Source organism: Branchiostoma lanceolatum, chromosome 16 (assembly GCF_035083965.1).
Source record: "Branchiostoma lanceolatum isolate klBraLanc5 chromosome 16, klBraLanc5.hap2, whole genome shotgun sequence".
Lineage (NCBI taxonomy): Eukaryota > Metazoa > Chordata > Leptocardii > Amphioxiformes > Branchiostomatidae > Branchiostoma > Branchiostoma lanceolatum.
The window spans coordinates 15,512,419-15,531,379 of NC_089737.1; the positions used below are offsets into that span (position 1 = coordinate 15,512,419).

An 18,961-nucleotide genomic window follows, 5' to 3' on the forward strand; every position below is an offset into this window, starting at 1 on the left:
GGTGTGAGACACTGACCGAAACACTTGCTGAGGTTGGTCTGTTTGTCTACTAGAAGCTAGTAACGTGAACTGCAGTGTGAGACACTAACCGAAACACTTGCTGAGGTTGGTCTGTTTGTCTACTAGAAGCTAGTAATGTGAACATAGGTGTGAGACACTAACCGAAACACTTGCTGAGGTTGGTCTGTTTGTCTACTAGAAGCTAGTAACGTGAACTGAAGAGTGAGACACTGACCGAAACACTTGCTGAGGTTGCTCTGTTTGTTTACTAGATGCTAGTAACGTGAACAGAAGAGTGAGACACTGACCGAAACACTTGCTGAGGTTGGTCTGTTTGTCTACTAGAAGCTAGTAACATGAACTGCAGTGTGAGACACTGACCGAAACACTTGCTGAGGTTGGTCTGTTTGTCTACTAGAAGCTAGTAACATGAACTGCAGTGTGAGACACTGACCGAAACACTTGCTGAGGTTGGTCTGTTTGTCTACTAGACGCTAGTAATGTGAACATAGGAGTGAGACACTGACCGAAACACTTGCTGAGGTTGGTCTGTTTGTCTACTAGAAGCTGGTAACATGAACATAGGAGTGAGACACTGACCGAAACACTTGCTAAGGTTTGTCTGTTTGTCTACTAGAAGCTAGTAACATGAACATAGGAGTGAGACACTGACCGAAACACTTGCTGAGGTTGGTCTGTTTGTCTACTAGACGCTAGTAATGTGAACATAGGTGTGAGACACTGACCGAAACACTTGCTGAGGTTGGTCTGTTTGTCTACTAGAAGCTAGTAACATGAACATAGGAGTGAGACACTGACCGAAACACTTGCTGAGGTTGGTCTGTTTGTCTACTAGACGCTAGTAATGTGAACATAGGAGTGAGACACTGACCGAAACACTTGCTGAGGTTGGTCTGTTTGTCTACTAGACGCTAGTAATGTGAACATAGGTGTGAGACACTGACCGAAACACTTGCTGAGGTTGGTCTGTTTGTCTACTAGAAGCTAGTAACGAGAACATAGGTGTGAGACACTGACCGAAACACTTGCTAAGGTTGGTCTGTTTGTCTACTAGACGCTAGTAACGTGAACGTAAGTGTGAGACACTGACCGAAACACTTGCTGAGGTTGGTCTGTCTATTAGAAGCTAGTAACATGAACTGCAGTGTGAGACACTGACCGAAACACTTGCTGAGGTTGGTCTGTTTGTCGATGAAGACTTTAGCGCTGATGACGTTTCCGAAGGGCATGAAGGTCTGCATCAGGTCCTGGTCGCCGAACTCCTGCGGGAGGTGGTAGATGAACAGGTTCGCGCCCTCAGGACCTGAGGAGGAGCGCAAGACGTCTTAGAACACGGAAGAAACTTCTCGGAACATGTCGATGAGGGTTAGACATCCAAGTAATAGGATATGCCAAATAGCAGTTACTCAAGCAACTGGATATGATTCTGGAAACGGTCAGACGTTTTAAGTAGGATTCACTACTTTTCGTCAGTGACACTGACATGTTTCGTAAACCATGTTGATTGTAGTTAGAGAACTTGCTGAAAATTTTGTTTTTTGATCTTTCCTGTTTTCTGGGATTTACTTTTTTGACTCAAGGATTTATGGAAGAGCAAAAATGTTTTAGGAATCTTGAGAGTTCCTTGAGCTTCAATCTTTAAGACATTGGCATCTTATCATCAAGGCAAGATTCTTTGAAACTTAAGTTTGTTAAAAGTGTTATTAAATGTTAGTTCTACTAAGTCATTAATACAAGCTTAAGAGCAGCAAGCAAAATTACCATTTAAAATTAGTAACCCATTTTTATTGTTGCAAAATTTTTACAGCCATCCTTGGCTTCATTTGGTTTTTCTCTTGCTCCCCTACTTTTGTTAATTTATGGAACATTCCTAAGCAGCATTGCATGGTGTATTTATAAATCATGGGCTATTCTATTGGAAGCAATAGGGGACCAATATTACAAGCCATCATTGGGTTAGTTTTAACATTGCTCCCCTACTTCTTTCATCAATAGAACATTCCTAAGCAGCAGGTTATAGACCCATGGACTATTCTACAGTAGCAGAAGGGGTGTGCAGCATCATGCCGGGCCCTGGAACATGCATGAGTGCACGGGAACATGAATGACCCAGACCTTGTTGCTGCTCACCTTCCTTCTGCTTGCCAGCGGCCGTCGCGCCCAGCTGGCCCGCCGTGCCGTACCCGTTGGGGAATGTAGCTGCGCAAAAACACACAAAGAAACAGGGAAAATTGTAAGAGATCGTAGGAAAAAGGTACAGGAAGGCCAAATCACTAACCACCAAAGTATTCTACATCCAAAGTATTTGGTGCAAGTACAACTGTACTCTGGGATAAATTCTTTGGAGATAAAATACTTTTAAGTGAAGTAAACCCAGCAAAGAAACCAATACTGCTGCCACCTCTTCATACACATGTAGAGGTACAAAATGAAGAGGAAAGCACACAAAGAGAAAAGACAGAGGAAACTAAAAATCTGAAAGGAAATTTGGTTCTGTTTTTTATTCATGCAGTTCTTGATTAAAACTTGAGAAGCAAAAAATTCAACCAATACTGATTTTTCACAAAAGACTTCACAAAAGAGTTCTTGTTCAAGATATTGAAAGTGATTTCAATGAAAGAAATCTGTTTTGCAGTACTAGGAAAAAAGGTTGAAAGCAAAAACATTTCGTCTAAATCTAGTTATTTTGTTTATAGACAGTTTAGTGGAAATGGAAACAGAAGAAATTCCTTGAACCACATCAGCATTCTTAAAACAATCTGGACAAAAGGTAAAAATTCTGTTATCAAGGAAAGCAAAGTTGTTAATAATCTTTGAAACCAGCAAAAACAAGACAATGCCATTGCCTTCAACGGTATCTTTATTCAATAATCTTTTGGAATGTTCCAATATCAAAATCATCAGGTGTTAAAATCTGGCATGGGAAACAAAATTGTTAGAGCCAAAGTTTATTAACTTATCAAATCAAAACAGGATGGATTTTGATTTTGTGAACCATGAAATGGAAAAGACAACAATTCCAACAGATAGTTTCATCAGGTTAGTAAACAAATCTAACAAAGTTTTTTCTTTCTTTCTTTCAAATTTCTGTTTCTCTACCAATTGGGAAGAAAAAAAAGGTTGTGTGTCTTAGACATCTATGTTCAAAAGACAACCATTTGCTAGCATAAAAAAATAACAGCTTTGCCTTCCTTGTGCACAGCAGTGCTCTGCAAAACTGTGTTCTAGTAACGCCAAACCCCACACGAGAGTTAGCGTAGGCCACACCGTTAGCAGCACACACCACACAGTTTTTAACCGTTTAGCTGAACACACCACACAGTTTTACCCTTTAGCTGAACACACCACGCTGTTTTACCCCTTTATGCTAGGGTCACATTTCCCAGCCGGGGCCTGGTCGGGATGTTTGGGAAAACGAAAAAATAAAATATGTATATCAAGAAATTACACCATTTCTAGTTAGGAGTAAATTTCTTACGTTTTATGTCCTTTCTTGTATTTTATATCATACTTTTTGTTCCCGCAAGCTGCCCGACCGGGCCCCGCTTTGGAAATGTGACCTAAGCATTAGCGGCACACCACACAGGTTTACCTGTTAGCTAAACACACCACACATTTTACCCGTTAGCGGCACACACCACATAGTTTAACCCGTTAGCGGCACACACCACACAGGTTAACCCGTTTAGCTGAACACACCACACAGTTTTACCCGTTAGCGGCACACACCACACAGGTTTACCTAAGTTCTGTCCTACGCTGCCTTGCCTTTGCTCCATGCCTACATGAGACAAGGCATGCAGTTACCAAGGGGGGCATCGAACATCTTCAGTCACACTTAACATAAACCTTGAGGTATGTATGGACTAGGGGTGGATACCAGTTCAGCTTGATAAGGTCCAGGTTTAGGTCCAGAGATTTAGGTTCAGGTCCGGACCTGAACCTGGGCCTGATCCTGTCTAGTTGACATGTTTTTATCAAACAAATATTAAGCATAGCAAATTAAGACCGACATGCATGACTGTAAAAGTTTCTTGGTGCGAAGACTTTTAAGGCAAACCAGTATCTAATATTTGAATGTTGCACTTATTTTACATTGTATATGCCTTTTCTTCTCATAGGGAGACTCAAAACACTTTTCATCAAACAAAATAGAAAAATATATTTGTACTTTGTTCAGGGTTTTTTTTGACTCAGGTTTTTGGCTTTCAGGTTTTTTGGACTCGGTTCTTGGATGTTATATAGGTCTGAATCAAGTCCAGCGAACCGGTATCCACCCCTAGTATGGACAGTGAACAATGGTGGAGTAAACACACACAGATGGGGATACAAACAAACATGGTACACTGATACATGATGTAGCTTACATGTAACTAATTCATTCCCTGAATTTAAGGGGAAAAGGTAGAACTCTTTCTTTTGGCATAGACTCAAGTTAAACAATAGGTTTGGATAATCTAATCTAGTATGCAGCAATCCCTCCCCCCTTTTCAGTAAAGAATCCTTAAAATTTAAGTCAAAACCATACACTATTACAGACATTCTAGCAGTTAATATTTCTAAATTTCTTTAGTTACTGGTTCTTTAGCCTTTAGTATAAGCCCCAGGTTGTTTGAAGGATACTTAAGTTTCAAACACATTTATATTTTGCACAATTCAGAAATCTAAGTCCTGGTCCATGAAATTACTTCAGTCAGCAGTAGGCAGGTGTTTGTACATAGCAACTGCTGAAAAACTTGAAAGATAACAGCTCTCGCGCAAGTTAAGCAGGTTTTTCTGCAGAATTTCAGGCTAGCAGTTGACACAGCAACTTGTACATTATGTTGGATATCACATTTATTTCCTTTTGAATCAGCCCATTTTTACATCCATGATGCAATGAACTTTTCCTGTATCTTAATCAACACTTTTATAGTGCAATAAAAAGAGGCAGTCAATATGTTTTCTCTTCTGGATGCATTTCGGCGGGCATACCTGGTTTAGCAACAATCAATAATTATCCGGAGAAACAGGCAAATTCTGTTGACTTCAGGCAAATGGTTTTTAACTATCGAAGAGCATTTTGCATTCACAAATCATCGACAAGTCTTTCTCAGTGTAGCAGTGATTCAATGTCAGGTAAGCAACAACACTGGTCGTATCAAGTCACTGACAGACATTCCATAAACCTGTCATATGATGCGCTGCCATGGCAACGGCTCTCCGCAATATCTTTACTTGCAATTTTGTCTTTATTCTCCTAGCAACATTCATCAAGAAGTGAATTTTTTTGGAAAAAACAACAACATTGTGCCTTGAAATAGAAAAAAAATAAAATCAGAATTTCTGGAAACCCACTGTCTTTTGCAATAACATAACATAACATGCATGTTCGATGATGCACACGAGAGGGGTATAACAATTGTACAGTGTCCATGACATAACAGACAAAATAGCACATCCACAGCGGAGCACACAAACAAACCACATAAAAACAGCCACATGTCTTCATGCATACATGACAGCCACACATACACGCTTGCACCCATGCTAAGCAACGCCCCCTATCAAATCACCTGCGAACTGCTGTATTCCTGAGTAAGCCTGTGACAAGGGGTCGACCCCGTTACCGGCGGTTCCGCTGGCAGACAGCGCCGTGGCGCCCAACGTCCCGTTCAGCGAGCCCATTCCGGACAGCCCCGTGAGCGCCTGGAGTCCCAGCGCACTGTTGGGCGTCCCGAGGCCCTGGAGTCCGGCCAGCGCTCCCAGGCCCGACAGCGCTGACGTGTTTGTGTTGCCCCCTGCTCCTGGCAACGGAAACAGAAACTCGATCAGAAACCATCCCCGTTTTGCAATGGGATCATCCGCGTCTCCTCATGGCTGTGCTGTGAATGGACTGATCCATTTCCTTTGCAAGGGGAGCTGGCGAGAGAGGAATATACTTTCCTTTTTCTTTGCCCCCAGCACGGAATAGAAAAGAATTACGCAGTTAAATCTTCCCAAAAACTAAATGAGATCTATCTTTTACCTACCTCTTTCAGAGTGGAATCATCCAAGTTAAGTCAAGGCTAGTTTGTACATGGACTGATCCATTGTAGCTTTTGGGGTGCATGATCTGATAGTCTACAAATCTCAACCAAGACTTCTCTTCTGAACTCTAAAGCTCCAACTCCAGTTAAACTTGTAAAGTAACCTCTACATAAGGACCACCTGGCCAATGTGACCACTTTTTTATCATCCTTTTCGACTTGACACAGACATTAAGAATCCTGTCTATAGACTAGTGACCACCTGTCCACATAGACCAGATTTTATCTTTTGGGGCAGTTTTGACTGTAGTCCCCTGTCTATACAAAGTGAACAAACTTTAAAAACAACAACCGAATCCTAAAACTTTGCTATCCCCTCGATGCCACATTCTCAAAACTACCCAAAAGTTTCATCACCTACACGTTTTATCCCTCCCTGTTTAAAGGCCAGGGGCTCTAATTAGGGACACATTGATTAAACCGCCCAAGCTCAGACTTTAATTAACAGAGTACTAATTAACAGAGTACTAATTAGAGCCTCCCTCCCCATTAGTCAATCCACCCAGCCTGCTCTCTCACACATGTAATTATGGGCTACACCTGACCATCATATGACCTTCAGAGTACTCGTTAGCAAAACGAAAAGAAAAACAATTTCACTGACTACGACGAAAGAAGACAAATTTAATCTACTTACAGCCCGACAAGAGCAATTTTGGCAAATAGCATAAAAGTTTTAAACAAACATACTTTTCATATCCAGCAAAACTAACCAAACTACTACAGTTTACAGAAGTTTCATATTCAAAGTGTACATGTAGCCATCTGTACACCCCCCCCCCTCCCCCCCCAAATATAAGTGAGAGAAATATGCTTAGTGCACTGTGCAGGAATTAATTAAGTGAAAGTTTTTTTCAAAATAATTTGTAACATAAATTTTCCTTAGGACACCATACCGGTAAACTTGTTATACTTGTGAGAAGATCTGGTGCAGATTGCAGGAATTTAACTTAAAGATTAGAGGACTTAACAAAAAATTTGAACAACAGACCAGTTAGTAATTTTCCTTTGCCCAAGTAATGACACCGGTACCTTAATCACCATGTGTTCAACCTTGACTTAACAGTGAAGTTTACTCCAGTTGTGAGGTGTATAAGGGTTGTATCTCTGTTCGTGTGGGTTTTTTAACTCACCCATGTTCGTGTAAGGGTTATATCTCTGTGTGGGAGTTTAACTCACCCATGTTTGAACCGTCCCAGGGAGAGGCTGACGAACTGTAAGAACCTGGGAAGAGACGTCCAATGAGAAACACTTCTTCTTTGTCTGATTTTGATTTGTGGATTCATTCGCACAAATGCATAACACCGTAGAATTTCCATCAAAATCATTTCCCATTATGTAAACCAAGGAACCTCCTTGTATTGTGTAAATGTAGTTACAGGAACAATCATTTTCATCGTTCTCAGAATTTGTGTCAAAATCAGCAAGTTTAGCTTATCAGAATGATTCGTTCACTCTATTAAAGCCACCAAATGCTGCAGAATTTGCAAGTGATAACATTGCAAGTACAGTTTGAATTGTGAAGTACATATATGTAGAAGGGTCTGGATGAATTGTATAATCATTGAGAAGCCATAAAAGGTCACCAATTTTCAATATCAAAAAAAGATTTCAAAGAAAAGTGAGGAAAACAAGAGTTTGTAGGCAAGGCTGAGCAGAATAAATGAAGAGTCCTTTGATAACTGTCTTCTGTTTTCATTGTTAATAGAAAAAAAAAACAAGTTCTTCTTCATGTAAAAATCTGAAGGATTCCTACAAGTTGTTCTGGAAGGGTACAAAAATTTGTCTCAACAAAAAGTAGATGAACAGCAAAAATTCAACTGATTTTGGAACAGATTTTGTGCAATTCCTCAGATTTTACAGGTTTAATCAAAACATACTTTAAAAGCTGTGTTTTAAATTTAATTTGTGTTTGGTAAGTCGAAATATTCTTAAAATAAAATGCTTCTTTCTTACTTAGAGTTTGAGTTTGCTACCTAGCTTAAGAATATGGAAGAGAAGTTACTTATAGCTGCATCTAATAAGAGTCGACAGATGAAAGTCAATCCAACTGTCTCCGTTAAAAGAAAACGACAACTTCGCTTTGAAAAGGTTACTCTAGAATATTCTGAATTATCGTTACACAAAACGCTGTTCAATGGGCTGTGAAGACTTTAAGGAATTCAATTGTACTTGAGTCCGTTATTTAGGTTCTGCACTGCAGCACTTAAATAAGACAAACCTATTAAGAATTCTCCTTCTTGTGATAAGGAATCTGGAATCATAGTGATTAGAACTGAACACTCCGCTCGAGACGTGTAATTTTAGTCTCCGTATTTATGTCTCTCGTTATGATATATGTAATTCTGAACATCTTCTACACTCTGTAGCTAACAGATAAAACATAAATGACTCCAACAATATTCAACCCCTGCAACGTAGGCTCACATTAATATCAGATTCGTTTACGCCTTTTGTTCAGCTCATAATTCGTCGCTAATTTCAAAGCAATCTCTGAAATTGCTGGAATAATCGGAGCCGTCATATGAAAATGGATGTGCCGAGAATACGTGCGTTAATCTGTAAAGCCAGTCACGTTTTCTAAGAGAAGTTTGCCGAAACGCTGAGATTACCCCAGTCAGGAAACTAGTCAAGCCGCAGGAGGTGTATTCCTCTGGGGGTACTAGCTAATACTGGAGGCAAGGAGTGTGTGTAGGCACTCATGCTTTCATTCCACCGATCAACTGAGTGAATCTCCCTAGGGTCACCCAGCTCCAGAAGGGTGGAAGAGTTGGGAGAATTGGGAAGTAGAAGGTTTGTGAGGAAAATGCTTAACATCCCTGCTTTGCCGAAGCAAATACTTCAGTCATGAGAAATCGCCTGAAGGAATCGATGCATCAAACACAGAAAACCAAAGCTACAGCCACAATAAAAACACAACCTTCGATCCTTTAGACTCTCTCAAAGACTCTCCAACCTTGCAAACCAAATATAGCCCTTCTATTGCTGCGTCTTTCAACGCGACCAAATCCGCGGCAGAGCCCTTCATCCATCTGCCTTCCCTCCAGCGAAAGCCGTGAAAGGAAAACCTTCTTATCTTGTCATTTCATCAGACCTGCTCTAGAGCCGGCGTACCAGGCATGACAAAGAGCCCATCACCGACTGAAAAACAGAAACTAATACCGACCATTGGTGGCGTCCATCTTGGCTGAATGAGCCCTTCCTTTACTGGGAGTGAAGCTATTTGTTATGTACAGAACCAGTAGTTTTCTAAGGCAAGAAGCTGGCTTCCTTCCAAAAGGAAGACACACTGATATCATCCAAGTAAATTATCATACTCTACAAAGTTGGCCACCTATCCCCGAAGAAGAATGTTTGGCTTTGATTGCAACCAGTAGCATTTCCATACTTCGGCCAGTTTTCACAGAGTTCTCCCATCGCAACAGTTAAATCGAACCCCCTGTCGCCTGCCACACTTGGAGCAGGGACTCCAATCTTCGTACGCTCCATTACCAAAATGTACACACGTCACATACAGCACACTTTCAGAAGTGACGCTGTCTTTCACAGACCACTGTCTGAGTCAAGTCCTTTTTCTACCTCTACTGAGACATCATAGCACACAGATGAAAAACTATGAAATAAGACTACAGAAATAAAACTTATGATAAGTACATGTGACCATGGCCAACTCAACGTACAAGACTACGAGGGAAAGACAGACGTTGAGAGAGAGGGAGGTTGTTAGGATATGGAATGTGTTTTTCTGAGGTGTAAGAAACTACAAGCTGCACGTGCACGGCTTTACGGGCAAGCTGTCATGCAAAGGATGCGGTAGGAAGGAAAGGAACACGCATGCAAACGGACATCGTCAGAGCAGGAAGCCATCACAGCATACCACGCAGGGGGTCTACTCACTACGGGAGAGTAGAGCGATAGATTACGGTACCTGTGCTTGACAGCGGATTGACCGCGCTGGACGAACCTGTGCCTGCTGACGCCTGATTGGCTGCCGTCGCCGCGGCCAACAACTGTTGCAATCCCAGCATATTTAAACCTGAAAGAATGTCGCCAAGGAGTGAGCAGTGGCCAAGGAGGTGTCGGGTCAATCTAAGGAGCCCTGACTGCTGGTTAAGATTTAAGATAGGAGAGTAAGAAAAAATGGGGTACTGTGTTTTTAAAAAAGGGCTGTGTGCAACAAAGGACATGTTGTTTTATTGATTAGTTTTGACATGATGTTTAGAGAGATGCCACCTTGAATAAGCGTTTGAAAGAGACAGCGTAACCAAGTTTGTCAGCTTGTAGACAAGGAATTCTCCAGAGAAAGGAGGTAATATAGATTAGAAGTCCTTAATTTAGTGGGGAAAAAACTTTCATGGAAGGAAAAAGAACTAAAGAAGAGAAATTTATGGAGAAACATCAGGACAACTCTGAGATTTTCTGCATGAGACACCAGTCACTTTACTTTCCAAAAGACTGGAAGTTTAAGAAAACAAAATCGACTTTCATTCTTGATATTGGTAGTTGGCTGTATTTTCAGCTCATCTTGCAGACACCAGAAAACGCTGCTACTTTATGACCCATGAGAGAGAGAGATACAGAAGAACATCGTTTTGTATTTGAACTCTTCCACTTAGGAAGCTTTTACCAGTAGAACTGAAAGAAGGAAGATATTTTGAGGGAGGGAAGTGACAATAAACGTGCGATAATGGCAGCATGATTTGACTCGGGTCGGCGATCTAAGCTAAGAGGAGGAGGAAAAAGCAAACGCACCATTAAACAGAACAAATTTCCTCAGACAAAAAATGACAGGAGCGAAGGAAATGGCCCGGAGCATGCGGCTGCTGCTACGATATGTGTAAATCAGGCAACACTTAACACCGAGGCGCACTTTCCGTGGGTTTGGGGCCGTGCCGTCAGGAATCGTTAACCCGCGTGCCCCATGCATTTTCAGAGCACGGTCGACGTACCAAATAAGTGCCTCACATTAGAGCAGCAGTACTAGTTTTGTTTTCAGCAGAAAGCGATGCAGGGCATGAGGCGTGTATGTGGGTGAACGTGTGTGTGTGTGTGGAATATAATCACATAACTTGTGTGCTGATGTGCAAGCTAAACAGGGTGTAAGAGGTGTACCAAGAGAAATATACAAAAAAATAATAAAGGCACTTGCAAAGGAGGAGAATGTCTCCTGCTAAAAAATTCACAATTTTTCAAGCAAGCTACTAATTAGGTATGTCTCACAATCCAAAGAATTTTGTGATGGTAAAAAGACCAATTTTTGTACTAAAAAGTTTCAGATAATGTCATGTAAAGCTTTGAAAGTCAAACAATATGCTTCCAAATTTGTTTGAAAATCTTTTTAAGAAATTGTGAAATTCTTTCCCTGCTTGTTCATCTCTTCTCCTCCCTGTAAGTTGCCTGATAATAACATAAAGAGCTCCACTGCACAATGTCTAATACCTTTGCCTGAAGGGTGTCAACAAGACGCAAGAGGCATTCAAATCATCCAGCAAAAATCAACTGTTTCCTTTTCTTTGTAGATGAAAAATGTATATCTAGAGACTTGCTCTTTAGAAAAAAGAAGAGTTTTTGATCAGAAAAATAAAAGTGTTTTGTACATTTCCTCATTAGATCTTTTCATTCTTAAAATCATTTTTAAGCATGTTAGAAAAAGAAACAATCTGAAGTTTTGCTTTAACTCTGCGACTTGACTTTTCCAAGTGCTGAGAATCTACTTGTTAGACAGGAAAGGTCTCTGAACCTTGCTGACAATCCTGTGCTTGGACAAGCAAGGTATAAATGTGCAAAGGAGCAGAATAAAATAAAAACATAAAACCAAAACTTGCCTCCAGAGCTGGTGCCTGTGGTTGTGTAAAGCTGTCGAATGTCACCTGTCAGAAAACGAGGGACCGTAAAAAAAATAAAATAAAAAAACAGCTCCGTGTAAACAACAACAACAATGTTGCCATGGAAACTATGCTACATAAAATCTGTCAACTGTGTCAATCTAATAGATCGAAAGAGACTTTAAAAAATCACATTTAATGCACAATTGCATGCAGAAAATGAAAAATACCACTTTTGGGGCCATGTTTTGATTCCTTTTCAAACAAGTCAGTGTCGAAAGTATGACTTAAAAGTGACTCTTCGAGCTTAACAGTTAATCTGTGTAGGATGAAGTCATTAGAAAAAAGGACAACAAATTTGTGCCTTTTGATTGAGAATTTGAGTCTAAAGTTTGGTGTTGAAAAAGGCGCTGTAGAATAAAATTTGTTCTTAGTAAGTAATTCTTATTCCCAACTGGTTAGTTGAGTAATGTAGCTCTATGAAAGGTGTGTTACTGTACTTGGGAAGAAAAGCCCTACAGAAGAAAAGAAGCCTACAGAAGTAAAGGAGCCCTACAGAAGGAAAGGAGCCCTACAGACTATGTCTTGAGAGAAAGGTAAGTGTGAGAGAGAACTTGCCTCCAGTGCTGGATCCCGTGGTGGGTGTGTAAAGTTGCCGAATGTCTCCAGCTGGGAGGTGGGAATAACTCAGTCATCAACAGTGATACGTTTCTACACCAATTATTTCATCCATAAAAAACTTATTCTAACGCTTGTTGTTATTTCCCAATGCTTCAGGAAAGCTTAAGCATTGTATGTATGTGATATGTTAAGTCTTGAACTGTTATAGAAATTATCGACTAAAAAAAACACAGCATGTCATGGCCTGTGCTTGAGGCATTGCCCCAAATGTGAAAAATCACCAACTGTTCTTTTAGTTTTACATCAGAAATGTTAAAGCACATTATATTTTGGAGATTTTGAAGATGACCTAGGTTGAGTTTCAACATATTAAGACTTCATGTTTCCATTTCAACACTGCAAACTTTGAGAATTAAACACGCAGTCTGCTCTAATTTGACAAGAATCAACAGGTGACCAGAAAAATATTCTTGGAAAACTGCTTACCACAAAATGGCCTACTTTGAAAACCGAGTTAACTGGGACATCTTTAGTATTTTCTACACAACCCTTTTAAGGTGACTTGATTTTTAAGTGCTCAGGAAGAAGATAGAGATGCTTTTAGCATCCCGAGAAGTTTCCAAGGCAAACAGGAAAGGGAAATTTAAAGAAAGTAGTGAGTAGAATTTAAAGTGGTGACTTAGATTTGGCAATTAAAGGCTAAGTAAAGCCTACCAAACAATTAATACACAAGTCACAGTGTTCTAGCAAGCCTGAAATATAGTTCTGTCATCTCAATTTTGTTTGACGGAATGACGGATGTTACCTAGAACACTGCTGTGTTACTCAAAAAGTAGGAAGATGTCAAACACTGACCATTCTATAAACATGATTGTGTCTATGCAGTGTTAGAGCTATAGGTATATGCGGTACTACCATGTCTTGGTCATGTACTGATCATGTGCTGATCATGTGATGATCATGTGATGCAGGTTTGAGAGGAGAGAAGCCATCACAAAGCTTGAACAGCTAGCACTTGTGACACTTACACAAAGGAAAACCATTATAGTACTTGCGACACTTTCACAAAGGGATATCACTACAAGGTAGAGGGATGGGGTTCCACAGCACTGGGTTCCCACAGTCACATAGGAATCCATGGGTTTTACAGACAACATAGCGATCCTCTAACATGCCTAGATCATCTAAACATCGGGATGCTGGATCACAAGGCAGACACGGGGTATAGGGGAGCACATGGGGATCGTGTGACTGGAGCTGAGGAATCATGAGGGCATCACATGACTGTGGATTAAGATTATTAATGAACTAATTGCTGTACATGTAGCAATGGACAAAGATGGAAGGGTTATGTGACTAGGAATATTGGATCATGTGACTGATCCGTATGTGGATCATGTGACTGATGGGAAAGATGGATCATGTATGGATTATGTGACTGGTTGGAAAGTTGGATCATGTGACTGGTTGGAAGGTTGGATCATGTGACTTGGAAAGTAGGATCATGAACACATCATGTGACATGAAATGGTGGATCACGTGTAGGTCATGTGACAACCATGCAACGCTACTTACCAGTGAGCTGTTGACTGAAGGCTGCCTGGTTGCCTAACGCTGCCTGCTGTAGGAGCTGCAACATCAAAAACAGAATTAGTAACAATCGAGTAACAAATCAGGCATTACTTCACTGGGTTGCTGACTGAACCATGGCTCCTTCTTTAGGTTGTATGGGGTGGTTAAGGTTTGTTGTCACATGTATGTGTAAGAGAAAACACAGTCTTAGACTGTGCCTACTTAGTAGAAAACCAAAAGTACTGGATTATATCTCATTACATACAGTTAAAGCTCAATATATCGCTACTATCCTACATAATAATGTGTTGTAATTAATAATTTATTGTAAAGCATGCTCGCTACTCAAGTGGCAAGTACTTTGAATACTGTACATATACAGGCATATACAATATACAGCAGAAAGTCAACAATGTGGTTTGACTGGAAGACTTCTTTTTCCATGACTGAAAATGGGACTTCTTTTTTGCACTTAATCATAAAACATGTCACATTCCAAAACATTTATGTTTCTAGGTATTCATGGGCATTTCGTCCAATGAAAATCGTTTTCATATTTCTTTCCTTTCACATACTGTATATGCCTGTAGAATAACTGTTGAAATAATACAGTAAGTTATAAGAAACTGCACTTTTCAGAATCTTAAAGAAAAGAGAAACAGGTACAATCTAAGATTCTAAAAAGTGCAGATAATCTTTAAACAAAGGAGGCCAAACCAGTTAAATTTGTTGGTTCTCAGAGAATTAGAATATCAACATGAAAACAGAGTTTGAGAGGAAGGTCTGTACCTTGGTACACACTGTTTCAGGGGCTCAAGTTTTCCTCACAGCCCTGTTTTCATATTGATTTTATCATTAAAAAGTCTGAGAATTAACAAAATAACTTGGTCTGGCCTAAGGATACAGGTTTAAAACAATGTTTACATTATCTGCCCCGCAAAGTCCAGTTTGCAAAGTCCAGTTTGCTAAAAATCTTACCGAAGGTGAACTTGCAAAAATATGGCGATGATCGTCAGAGACACTGTTGAAGCCCAGAGACTGGTGCATGATGGGAGGAGAGAAATACAGTATTGTGATTGGCCGAGGCAAGAGAATGCTGTGATTGGCCAAGATGACCGAGCACTCCTATTGGTGGAAGAGAGCTCCATACACATGTACATGGGAAGTAATATACGCAGTAATGACACAGGGTTTGTACAGGTTTTTGGGACAACTCAAGTTTTGGGGAAAACTTTCCAAGGTAAAAAAAAAATACAGAAAAAAAATAGAAAAAAGATGGCAAGCAAATCGGTTTGAGATTGGACTGTTTCTATTTTGCCACATTTCAAAACGGGAAATCTCGTTATTGACAATATTGAAAATATTTGAACTACAATAATTAATCTACTATTCCATATCCATGTTTCAAGAAATATTTCCAAAATGTGCTATCTTTTTGATCATTTTAGCTTTTCATGAATACTTACAAACCCCGTATACATTTATATAGTAAACCCTTTTTTTCAAAAATTCAAACATAATTTTTGCAAGTTCACCATTTTTGTCCACCACAATTTTTTTAATCCTCCCGAAATTAAAACTTTATTACATTAAACCTTTATCCATGCACTATGTTACCTGAAAAAAGAGTAACTAAAAGTAGAGAGAAACTTTAAACCAAGAAACAATTATGCTCATTTGTACAGAAATTATAACACTTAGTCTAGATCTATCTATTCTTATTAGCATGAAATAGCAGGAATTCATCAAGGACTCATAAAACTAAAGTTTGCTGTGAGAGAATTTTTGAATCAACAATTGACCAGAAAGTTGTCAACTGTTGACATGATGTAAAAGTAAGAGGACAGGCTTCCATTTTGCAGTCAGAGAAAATGATGGCAAGCTCAAGAGAGAGAGCGAGAGATTTGGAGAAGTTTTGTTAGAGAAAATGGTAGATGAAAAAGAAAAGAGGGAGCAAAATAAGAAAAATAAAAAAACTCACGCCCAAGTACTGAGAGTTGAGAGACGTCATTTGATTGTCTATGTTGGGCTTGACTGCAGACTGGAAAGAGAACGGGTTTTTCTTCACATTTTTCTCACAAGAACATGTCAGAATTCAAGTCCATGTCACAGATTCGAGTTACACTACTGGAAAGAGAACAAGTTTTGCTTAACATTTTTTTTTCACAAGAACATTTCAGAATTCAAGTTCAAGTCACAGATTCAAATTAAAAAAAAGCTTGCCAGTTGTGGTTAACAATCTACATGTACTATAATGCTAAAATTATTGATTTTGCATCTTTGGCTTAATTTAGCAGCGGAGTCTATTCTTTGTCAAGTCCTCCTTTTATTAAAGTCTACAATTGGAAGGTAATGTTATTGGAAGCATTTTGATTCAACCCTTTTCTGATGACAATCATCTTTGGTACAAAAAATCCAATCAACCCGAAATGCCAGAATGATCATTTACAGAAGCACATAAATCGTCTGGACTGAAATCAAATTTGTTACGGCGTCATTTCATTACGCTGTAAATGAAGGACGATATCATTAATTTAAAGGTCAGCGCTCCATGACCTTGAACGAAAACGTCTCTTTGACTCTAGTATGAATAATTGCATTAGGAAATGAGTAACGTTGCGCTTCCAAGGTTTAAATAACAGTCAACTTTAGGCAAGACAGGATAATAAAAAAAACTGAAACAAAAGACTGATATTACAGTAAAGGCAAGCATCAAACATAAATCAAATCTATGGTCATTATAAAACAGAATAAAAGTGTTCCTTGATGAATTCCTGTGTTACAATTAATTTGTAAAATCTACATAATCTAAGAATTTTGTTGAAATTAAAAACTTCTACTGACTAATCTTTTTAAGCACAATTTGTGGCTGTAATATGTATGATAAAAACTCACAGCCAAATACTGTGGGTTGTAACAATAAAGAAATTTGCACTGACTTCTTTTTCTTCTTTTCTTTCAAAAACAGTTTGTGGCTATAATATCCATGATAAGAATTCAAAGCTAAGAAATTTTTGAAATAAAGAAAACTTGATTTTTTTAAAACACAAATTGTGGCTCTGATGTGGAATTCTAGTATACTGTACAGCTAAGTACCAAGGGCTGTAACAACTTGCACTGAATATTTTCTAACACAGTTAGTGACTGCAAGGAGGTTTTATATCTATATAAAACCTCCTTGGTACCTGTCACTAGGATGATAAGAACTAACAGCTAAGTACTGTGGGTTGCAAAAATAACTAAAATTGCTCTGCCTGTTTTTTTTTTTTTGTTAAACAGTTAGTGGTTGTAATATGGATTATAAAAACTTGGCCAGTTGGGCAGCCCTGGCTGTGTGTGCTGAACAGCCAAACCAAAGAATAGAGAAATAAATAAATAAGAACTCACAGCTAAGTATTGTGGGTTGAGAGCGGCCAGACTGGCCAGGGCGTTCATCTGACTCCAGGCCTGGGCGTTCAGTTGCTGTAGTCTCTTCTGTTCCTTGTCCTTCTGGGTGTCTGCAAACTTCACAACCAGGGGGGAGGAACATCCCTGGGGGGTAAACAAAGAGGGGGGGGGAGAGGATAACTTTGAGCTAATCCAGCCTATGGCTATTCCACTAGAATTCATGAGGTAGTCGGGGACTTTCTTGTCAAAATACAGTCAATAAATCAATGTGGCATCATTTCTGTTCTTTACACAATTCCCTTTTCTGTCTTTCACATGAATCAGATGGTTTTTTTTTTCAAGACGTCAAAGATTTGGGGACAATATGTTATCTAAAATCTATATCTTTAAAGATAAATCTATTTTACTAACATATAAACTGAAAGGGGTAGTCCCAACTGAAATGTTACTTTTATAAAGGCGATCAAATCAATGTGCAAATGTACAGAAACAAACAGCATCTCTGCTCTCCTATCAGATTCTTCTTTTCTTTCAAACAAAGGCAAAACAAGACTTTTAAAAGATAAGAAAAAACGTCTTATCAAAATCTACGTTTTGACAGACAACATTACCTCCATGGTCTGGGACTGATGCAAGGCTTTGATGGCGTTCAGGGCAGAAGCTCGGGTGGAGAAGGTTACAAAGGCACAACCTGCAGGGGGGAGGGGGGCACAGACACGTTACAATTATGATATATAACTGTGTAACTAGAGTTATAATCATCTTTTATATATATATATACATTGAACAAACATACAATACATAAGATGAATGGTTAAAAAACTCCTAAGACAACCCCTTTTCTGGGTTAGGGCACTCAGTGGGCGCAAGTTAAAAAGTTGGGGGAAGTGAAAATCATGTTTTTGGCAAGATTCATGGAATGTTACACTTTGAGACAATGTATGGATTTCTTTGTTTGATTGTTTTAACTTCAAAAGTTTGTGCATTCATGAAAAACTCAAATCAATTGAGGTGTTGAGGGAAGAGGTAAGAGTCAGACAAAATAAAACAAAAACAGATATTCAAACAGTTTTCTCTTTGTCGGTAATGGATATTGTGATGATTCTAAACACTATTTCCATACACAAAGTAAAATGCTCAGGCTTGCTGTCAATTCAACTTGAGTAGGCCAGAGGACTGAACGAAAGTTTGTTGATAAGGGCATTATTTTGTGTATGGAAATAATGTGCAACATCTTAAATATACAGATTACATGATTGAAAGTAATAAATGTATGTTTGACTAAATTTATGGCAAGCAACTGCAAAACTCTAAACTGTAATTGTTACAAAAACTCATCACCAAAAACTCATCACAAATGACATAAGAATGGACTATATTTGTATGAACTATAATTCCAAGTAAATCATTCTTATCCACGAGGGATAATTTCAAAACACAACTTTTACAAATATCTTGGGCCTTGAG

At 39.2% G+C, this 18,961-nt stretch overlaps 1 protein-coding gene across 34 annotated transcripts in view; it reads right to left on the bottom strand.

Moving 5' to 3' along the window:
• Positions 1 to 18,961, bottom strand: part of LOC136421765 (CUGBP Elav-like family member 2) — an 83,148-nt gene that overhangs the window by 9,561 nt on the left and 54,626 nt on the right. For 7 of the 34 annotated variants that reach the window (XM_066409291.1, XM_066409285.1, XM_066409283.1 and 4 more), the window contains exons 6-17: positions 18,106 to 18,185; positions 17,495 to 17,638; positions 16,089 to 16,148; positions 15,086 to 15,145; positions 14,111 to 14,165; positions 12,533 to 12,583; positions 10,018 to 10,125; positions 7,269 to 7,313; positions 5,577 to 5,807; positions 3,764 to 3,802; positions 2,137 to 2,220; positions 1,181 to 1,324 (exon numbers count right to left, since the gene is read on the bottom strand). In XM_066409291.1, coding sequence (XP_066265388.1) covers positions 1,181 to 1,324; positions 2,137 to 2,220; positions 3,764 to 3,802; positions 5,577 to 5,807; positions 7,269 to 7,313; positions 10,018 to 10,125; positions 12,533 to 12,583; positions 14,111 to 14,165; positions 15,086 to 15,145; positions 16,089 to 16,148; positions 17,495 to 17,638; positions 18,106 to 18,185 — 1,101 coding nt within the window. The remainder of the gene's footprint in view (positions 1 to 1,180; positions 1,325 to 2,136; positions 2,221 to 3,763; positions 3,803 to 5,576; positions 5,808 to 7,268; positions 7,314 to 10,017; positions 10,126 to 12,532; positions 12,584 to 14,110; positions 14,166 to 15,085; positions 15,146 to 16,088; positions 16,149 to 17,494; positions 17,639 to 18,105; positions 18,186 to 18,961) is intronic. The other 27 variants (XM_066409298.1, XM_066409299.1, XM_066409302.1 and 24 more) reach the window with 25 other exon arrangements.